At 37.5% G+C, this 9,484-nt stretch overlaps 1 protein-coding gene and 1 pseudogene across 1 annotated transcript in view; both read left to right on the top strand.

Moving 5' to 3' along the window:
• Window positions 1-4,628: 4,628 nt before the first annotated feature.
• Window positions 4,629-6,772, top strand: LOC140925342 (uncharacterized; annotated as a pseudogene).
• Window positions 6,773-8,204: 1,432 nt separating this feature from the next.
• The window catches only part of LOC140925328 (alanine aminotransferase 2-like), a 1,750-nt gene continuing 470 nt past the window's right edge, over window positions 8,205-9,484 (top strand). The window contains exons 1-3 of the mRNA XM_073375333.1: window positions 8,205-8,318; window positions 8,986-9,072; window positions 9,164-9,276. Of these exons, the coding sequence (XP_073231434.1) occupies window positions 8,205-8,318; window positions 8,986-9,072; window positions 9,164-9,276 (314 nt within the window). The remainder of the gene's footprint in view (window positions 8,319-8,985; window positions 9,073-9,163; window positions 9,277-9,484) is intronic.

Below are 9,484 nucleotides of genomic sequence, written 5' to 3'. Positions count from 1 at the left end.
TGAAAAATCTTCTTGTTTATCTCCTGGTGACTTTTGCAACATTTGAAATATCATTGACACAAGCACTACTTTGTCCACTCAAAGATGGATAAATAGAATTGCGACTTCCCACTCAAAGATGGGCGTCTTACTTGTGTCAATGAAGGTTGCTTTGTCAGCAAATAAAGCTGTTATCCTTGTGTTCAAAGCTTAACGACAAATTGAAGTGTAAGGAAATGATATCCCTCTACAATCTTGTGACTTTTAGAACCTTTCTGCACCATCATATTAAACTTGTTATTGTGCATGTACACAAAGAGAAAAGGTTCCTTTTAACAATACAAGTCTCGTAACAAGCACTACATTTATTTCAATTGTATACAATTCCCACTGGTCCCTGCAAATTGCATATGTAGGGAAATGCACGGTGTATGCAAAAAATTAATATGAACATTAAATATTATTTTTGTACAGGTTTATCCTTGTGATAAACATCTACAGTCTCAGAAATTGGAGTGGAAATGTTTTGTACATTTCAGTGTCAAGGAATTTTTATATAATATTTTTCTGTCATTGCTAGTGGATTCCGTACTCCGTTCCGTGATTCCGTTTCCTCATTCGAGATTCAAATTTTACGGCTGCCATCTTCGCCATTAAAATGTGCATTAGAATACAGAAAAACTTTTTTCGGTGAAGCAGCAACTATGTCTTTATTGTAAAGGAAATCAGACAAAGACGTGCTTTACAGGCATATGTTATCAAAGAAACTACGGGCAACATACAAAGGTCAGATCTGTAGGAAGCAACTCGCTGTCGCATGAAGCTCACATGTGAAACGATTTTTATGAACGACATCGATGAAATGCTCCCAAAGCTATTACATAGACTTAAATATGCCTCTATATATTTAAACAAGATTCAGAATGTACTTACGAAACAACAAGGATCCACAGTTTAAAATAGGCGTTCTTTCTTCTCAATGATGGTCGAAACACTCAGTTTGCATTTGAGTCGCCAAGAGTGAACACTGAACTCCTTCATCACCGCTTCCATGGGATTTGGCGTTTCGTTTAAATAGTTTTTCGAAGTATTATTCCTCCCTGCAGTCTATCTCCGCAATCTATCACACTCTCCTCACTCATCTTGACAAAAAACGGCCCTGCATGAACAAACCACCAAAATGGAAGGCGAACCGACAGCGAAGAATGTTGAAAAGGGCGCGCGATTCAAAATTCAACGTGAAAACGAGGCACGCATGCTCGTAAGACTCGTGCCCCCAGAGCGAGGCAAAATGCGTGCAAGCGTTATAAATTTATTTTGCTGTTTCTAAATTGTTTCAAATTACGCGTCAATGTTTGGAGCGCTAGTAATTTTAATAACACATCTTTGAATCTCTGAAAAAAGGAAGACAGAGAGAATTATCTATCACTTTTCCAGTATTTAAGACGTGTAGTTTAGCGCAGGCGATTATCTCTGTTCTTTCGGATATTTTAGGTCAATGCAATGATTCCTCATCTTGCCTGAAGCGTAATCAGTACAGTTAAAACAAATTTTATTATATGAGAAACCTGGGATTGATCATGAAAACCAGCAAATTTCAGTGACAAAACCGCTTGCGGAAACGCAATGGAAACGAGCTGACACGTTTAAGTCAACGGAAGCGCTGCGGAAACACGAAACAATGCCTCCATTTTCATCTTACACGTTTCCCGTCGTAACCGTCGCGCGGAAACGCAACGGAATTTTGAACTATCAGGTTTCCGCAGCTTTTCCGAATTGCGGAAACACCTTATTTCTCCCCGTGTTAGTACAAACACTTATTCAAATGTTGAATTTTGTGTGACAAAAGAACAGAGACATGACTGTTGCTAGTACGTCAATAAGTGTGGTTTCATAGGGCATAATTCTCAGGTTTACTAACATCAGTTTATGCTACCATAAACATGAATTTATCTTTATTTTTTAGCAATTCGTTGAAATTTAGTAAAAGTTCGCTATCTTGCTGACATGCTTTCTACGTTTTGGATAGAAAAATTGTTTGAATGGCTTACCCAATGTCACTCTTTTTCATTGTAATGCAGCGTTTTTTAAAGAAAATACAAGACAAGACTAATAAACGCTAGTGGAAAAATTTGGCGGTGACATTCCTCAAACCGATTCTTTAAAAAACCGTCAACTAGTCGATCTGTACTCTGATTGACTGTATTTTCTATGACATGGTATAATTGAACTGATGTTAAATAGTGTTAATTCCAAATTCTTTTGGAAATAAAGTTTATGCTTTCAGGGGGGATCTTTATCCACCCCATGACTGGTGTTCATTGTACACACTTTAGATTACCCTTCTTTCCTTTTTTATTGCCTTCGAAATGCCTCAGTTCATGGTCAAAATTTGTTAAGTGGTTAGTTTTCCTTTGAAAGTGAACTGATGCTGTGTCGGTTGCGGAGTGGAAATTGGAAAATTGTTTAGTCAACTAGGTTGACATTGTCACCTCAAAAAGATGGCGTTTCGAACGTTCATCCCTCATCAGAAAGAATACTATCAGTATACCGAAAACACTCGCAAATTTGGTTATTTGGAAGTAATGCAAATTTTGTCCAAAAGTAAATATTTGCACATGTTACATGAGTAAAACGCACGCGAAAGTTTTTGGATGTAGTTTGGGTAAACGTTGGAAAACAGTGATGCATACATATAGATTTGCAACATGTTTGCTTAGATTTTTTCAGAAAGCAAACATTATTTTTCCACAGAGAGCAAATCTGGAGTAAATGTAGACCGGATTTGTTGATTTGCGGAGGTATCAAATACGAAGCAAATGTAAAGTAGATTTCAGGTTTACGTCGTATTTGCACGCAATTTCAACAGAATAAACATCTGTGTTTGCATCATAATTACTTCTGGTGATAATTTTGGTCAAATTTAGAGGGCTAAATTTGCACCATATTTACTTCTGTTGCAAACCTGTTTAAATCCGTTTTTTCGTGCAGTGTAAATAAAGAAATACTCAGTTGTATGATACCAAAGTTAAAAATTCTTTTGTTTTTCTTCTTTTAAATAACTAACCTTTCACAAAATGCTTTGCTGGATATCTCCTCTGATAAAGCGATGGGAAAAATATGCATCTATATTTGAAAAATTAATCATCAGTTAGGCTTGTAAAAGGCATCTGCGTTGGACAGTGTGACTCCGGCGAAGAATAATCGTCCGGTCTTAAATTATCTGCACATGACTGTTTTAAATATGGAAATATTGCACTAAAGCTAACCTTGAATAATTTCCTTTGCTCATCATCTTCCGCTTAATATATCTACGCCCATATTTTTTTAATTAGAACTTTGTTCGTCAATAAGCTTAAAAAACAAATCGGCCCTATACTATTTGATCGACACATACAATAATTATTTCACCGCTCCACACAGAAATTTTAGAACAATGTAGGAGTAAGAAACAAACTAGATAACCAATTGACTCAAACAAACGAATGATTGCCATACATAATAACTATATAACCATTCTCCATATCGTTGTCTGATTATGAATTAAAGTGGCGGTTGATAACAGATAAAACCTAGACACCAGCAATTGTTACCCCGTAGGCCCACTTTTTTATGACATCTTAAATGAAGTTACGTCAAAAGAACTTTCATAGCTTAATAGCAAAAAAATCGTAGTCATTTTTCAGAGTCTACTTTCGTACAAACGTGAACAATTCCACTCGGTTAACGGAGCTGAAATTTTTCATGAAAATATGAAGACGGCCCACGTTGCTTGGCTCGGCACAATCCTTGTATTTAAATATTTTTCATTCCACTAGAATATATCAATGTAGGCATATACAGCTATTTCGAGAAAGGTTGTTGGAAAAAGTGCACGTGCCAATCCCGAAAGGTATTGTGGGTGGTTTTGAGTTCACTATTCTTCAAAGAAATTTGAAAGAACAGCACGAGAGGCCATGGAGGTATGTTTGCGAGTTTTAAAGTAAAGCAAAAAAAGTAGGTTCGACAGCTACAGTCTCAGGAACAGTGTATTGATCATGTCCCATATTACCTTTCGGGATTGTCGTGTGCATATTTTCCGACAACCTTTCTTGAAATAGCTGTATAGTGAGGAGGAGAGAAACACGCGCTACTTGAAACAACCTACATCAGAAACATGTGAAAGATCTCGTGGCCACTTCCGATTGTCCTATAGCTAAAACCTGGTCTAGGTATAGAACTTAGGTTTATTCGGTTCTTAAAGATCAGATATCTGTTAAACCCATCACCGGCTTTCTCCAATATTCTTCAAAAACCATTTTAGGATATCTTTTTTGATTGTTTTCAAAGCTTTGCAAATGCGTTCTAGAAAGCTCTGTAAACTTTTAATCTGTTCGCGTCATCCTAGGGCGTCCCAAAATCTTTTATGCTTTAAATTTTAATTTTTTACTGGAAACTAACCACCATATGCGATAACCCTTTCCGTTCCTGTTTCCAAAGGCAAAAATTTTAGAAGTCCGGCCTTTTTTACGAAGTGATGACTAAACCTTCCGAGGTCAGAAAATTGTAGAACAGTTAATTTAGACTGAAACTTCGAATAACTTAAATGAATTTCATCTAGAACGTTTAACCCAGTTTCTCGAGCTATCTATAGAAATTTCCAGAAAAAAATGATTGTGCTTAATCTTCTAACAGAAGACAGTCGTTGGGTGTCCCTACTACACTTGAGAAGATCTGAAGGTCCACTAAATGTCCTAAACCGCGGTCTAAGTAGGACTCATATTCGCTTCTTTAAGATTAGTATATCTATCGCTCTATAACTGGTATGTTTAACATCAAATTTATGCTCACTGACTGCATGATACCGCAGTAAAAACCTTTAATATGTTTCGTTTTGTTATAGCCTGTTCACAGACCATCTATTTTCTCTTCAAAGTCCATCGAGCGCGCGTGATTAAGAACAAAAACCGCGGGAGATTTGCTGACCGCCAGCGGAAGGGTTTAGGGGTGGGGAAGGAGAAAATTCTTTATATTTCTTTCTCGCGCTCCGCGTTCGTTCTCGCCCGCCGATGTTCTCGAAAAGAACGAAAAGAAAAAGAAAACAACGTCTGTGTACAGGCTAGTTTTAATTTGTTCAGCCGTTTCGTTTTGTTTATTTTTAGACACCACGGTGTCTGAGGTAGTAGTAAAGGGCGGAGAAAGTCATGTGCAAGCAATAGCTAACAGAGTAATTGAGTGGTCTCACGAGAACAGAGTCCAACTAAACGCTGATAAGTGGAAAGAACTCAGGATCTCCTTTGCTAAAGAGCAAAGAGTCTTTGATCCCATCATCATAGAAGGAAAGGAGGTAGAGTTAGTTACTAGTACAAAGCTACTGGGCCTTACAATAGCGAACGATCTAACATGGAACGACCATGTAACTGAAATAACCAAAAAGGCTAGCAAGAGACTCTATTTCCTAACTCAGTTAAAGAGAGCGGGAGTTCCGAAACAAGATCTAGCACTGTTCTACGTATCGTGCGTGAGATCTGTTATTGATTATGCAGCACCTGTCTTTTTCAACGGTCTCCCCCAGAACTTAAAGAAAGAGCTGGTACGGCTCGAGAAAAGAGCAATATCAAATAATAACCTCAGGAAAGTTCAACTCGGCAAAAGAGGTGGGGTTAACACCCATTTTGGAGCATTATTACGTATTATGTGGCAGGCTTTTTGATAACATTGTCAGTGATCCAAACCATAAATTGAAGGCGCTCCTTCCACCAGACTATGACAACTCACGCTATAACCTAAGACGACAGCGCCATTTTAATACATTACGGAACGGCGCCTGTAGATCCGTGTCGCCCGCAAAATCGCGGGTCCCATGACTATTTGCGCGCTCACAAAGGGAGCCGACGCATGTCGCGTTCTTTGATTCAAGACTCAAGTGTTAGGGTATTGTTTCCACGATACAAAGGTAATTTAACTTAAGAAAATCTATAGATCGAAGCTTTCGCGCTACTCTCCGTTTTACAAGGAAATGCAAACGCTCAACTTGATAAATATTTTGACTTCATAACATATTTTAACGATTTAGGCCAGCAGAATGTATAGAATTCCAGGAAAACAATTCAGGAAGCCGAACGGTTTTGAACTACGCTAGACGTTATTTTTATCAGTATGCAAATCACCTACCCAATCACTTACTTTCCATTTAATTGAAATATCCTGACTTTTTTTACCACTTTTCGATTCGATTCGGTTCATTTTATATTATTTTGTGCAAGCTAAGCTCTTTCATGCGAATTTACGCTTTCAAAAGGAAAAAAACTTCAAGGAAACGTTGTGTTTACAACCACGGCAATTTGTATCTATTTCGCTTCACTTACGCTTATATGCAAATTACTGTTCATCCACCGGATTTCGCTGGAGACAAAAATATCGATTTTGAATTTCCAAATGCTTGCCTTTTGGGGCACCCCTTTTATTTTGGCTTCCAAGATTTTAAAAGCTAAGCTTCAGACTTTTCATTCCAACGTTTGAATGCGGGAAAGCTAGGAGAAATGCTCCAACTGATTTAAGTCACGCAACACGCTTTAAGACCGCATAACTTGATCTTTCTGTTATCTTTTGTTCTCTATTGTCTCCAAAACAATAACGATTTTTTACCAATTTCCACCTACAAATAATAGGACACATTTGATTGACAGAAAAATTTGCATTTACTAGCGACGCGTATCTACAGGCGCGATTCCGTAATGTACAGCCAAAGCTTTGTACGAACAGAACAAGTAATACTTTTATATATGCGATTTCGAAACAGTCCGGGCTGTAGTTTTATCCCACTTATATTCATGCTTTATATTTTAACATATTTTAATATGAATGTATTATATAGAATTTTTAATATTATCTTAAAAATCAGTTTTTGACTTGTTATCTAGGATTCATCGGTAATTTTCAAGTATTGTAAAGTTTTTGCATTGTAAATGATTGCGTAATTCAATTAATTCTAAACAAACTATCTATCTATCTATCTATCTATCTATCCATCTATCTATCTATAAATAAATAACTCACCTTTCGCAAAATGCTATGCTGGATGTCGCCACTGATCAAGCAAAAACGTATATCTATAGTTTTTGTTTGGAAAATATCAGTTCGGCTTGTAAAAGACATCTGCGTTGGAGGTAACTCCAGCGAAAAATACTCTTTCTTCGATTTATACGTTCTTATAAATTATCTGCACATCTGTTTTGGGAAATAATATTTCACTATCAAAGCTTCAGTACCATAAATAATTGTCTTGGCCATCATTTTTCACCCCTAAATATATCTACCCCCACTAAATAACTAAAAATTTGCTGCTGAATTATGCTTTTTGTTAACTTGAACTTCCTTGTTTTAATCAGCCCACAACCAATCGACCCTATTTGATGGACACCTACAACGATTATTTCTCGGCGTCCGTGCATCATTCAAGCAAAGTAGGACACGAGCCGTAGTTTCTCTAGGTGTCCTTACAGTTTCAATTTATAACTTATTTCACGTCGATAGTTACTGAATTTTTCCTGAATTTTTTTGATAAAATTATGCCAAGTAAAACAGAAGTGCAAGATAGTACAAAGAAAGAACACCATTTACTACAAATCCTTTGGCCTGCGTAGGGACTGGCGGCGAGTGAATGAGTTCAACTTGCGCGCCAAAATGTATTAATTTCTTTTAGTTTTTTTGTTACACTGTGTGCATGAATCCCATCAGAATAATTAGACCTTTCCTGTTTTGTGCTCTAATTTTTAAGGATGTCTTATAAGCCGCTACGGTTATAACATGTTTCAGGTTTTATCTGAATTGTAACAATTTAAGCCTTCTACCTTCATGTCTGTAAAGTAGCTATTTAGCTACTGAAGCACATTTGACCGCGTTAAATAAAGGTTATAACATTGTATTGTATTGCATTGCATTGCTTTGCATTGCTTTGCTTTGCATTTTATTGAATTGTATTGTATTGTCATCCCGAACATTTGAGACATTGCCTACGAAACGAAAAAAATATATAATTCCGATTTATTCCCGAAATATTTGGCAATTTTCTTAAATGCATAGAAAATGATCGTCAAGTGCGACGCACTAGGGAAATTATAAAAGGCCGGGAATCTCCAATCTTTTTATATATCTATGCCTAATACATTTCGTTTTTTTTTTTTGCTTAACTCCTTGTACAGGAAGTAACATGCATCAAGGATTCTTACAGGAAGAAAGCAAAGATGACAACGGAGGTTCTTAACTCAATGGAAAATGTTAAGTGTAACGAGGTGGCAGGTGCAATGTATGCGTTTCCGAGGATAACACTTCCAAAGAAAGCTATCGAGGCAGCCAAGGTATCATGTCCTGTTTCCGGCCCTGATTTCTAGTGCCACACTGCAGAATACTGTCAGTAATGGATATCCTAGGTGTACGGTAATCCGAATTCCGGAACCCGGAATTTTTTTCTTGTAGACTGATCCGGAAACAGTTCTGGGGTTTTAAAATACGGAATTCATACCCGGTTGTTCATAAGATGGATAGCTCTATCCACCTGATAAATCCACTATCCAGTGGATAGGTATGAGCGAAACCAATTGCACTATCCACTGGACAGGGATTTATCCGGTGGATAGCGTTATCCAGCTTTTGAACAGCTGGGGCCTGCTCTATATAAGAAGCCCGGAATCTCGCTAACGATTGGAATCTGGAATCCATGTTTCACGGACAAGGAATACTGAATCCAGTACCCGCCGTCCGGGATCTACAGCATAAAATCCGGAATCCACAACGTGCGATCCAGAAGCCAAGATTCTCGTGGATGCACCTTATATTAGAAGAATGCCAACCCTTTTCCCGCCAGGTCAGTTTTCATAAAAGGCGTTCTTCGGTTAGAAAAAGTGAAAAGGACGCTATAGGCTCCCATCTTATTCAGGCTGCTGATAATGTCCCGCGAAAATTAAAATTTCACTTTCTCAACTTTCCATATTGCATTGCTAAATTCCATATGTCGTATTGATCCAGTACCAGCTCCCAGTCAAGGCTTCATCGAGGGATTCTTTGAAATACAGATATTTCCCTCACAAGGAAAGTATGTATGTGGTCTGTTTGGTGAGCGAAGTGAAAGGATTTTGGGTAGACAAAAGTAATGTGTAGATTTTTTTTAGTTTACTGAGTTGTTTGTTTTGTCATTGTTATTTAGGCCAAGGAAATGCCACCAGACGAGTTTTGGCAGGCGCTGGAGAAAACTGGAATTTACATGATTCCTGGCCACGTTTTTGATATGAAAGGCAGCAGTAACAACTTTTATTACAGGTAAGATTTGAATTAACAAAGGCCATCAATTTCAGGTCGGAATTTTGATGATTTTAAAAACCTCTCTGTGATATCATTTGCGCCCTTGTGTCACAAGGTTTTCACAGGCTTGTCTAATTTATTTAGATTGATTAGATTGACTGCACCTTAAAATTTGAGAAGACCCCATTTTCCCCCCTACCCCGAAAAATTCTGCCTTTATACCACA

Source organism: Porites lutea, chromosome 2 (assembly GCF_958299795.1).
Source record: "Porites lutea chromosome 2, jaPorLute2.1, whole genome shotgun sequence".
Classification (NCBI taxonomy): Eukaryota; Metazoa; Cnidaria; class Anthozoa; order Scleractinia; family Poritidae; genus Porites; species Porites lutea.
This window is presented reverse-complemented; position numbering and strand designations above follow the sequence as displayed.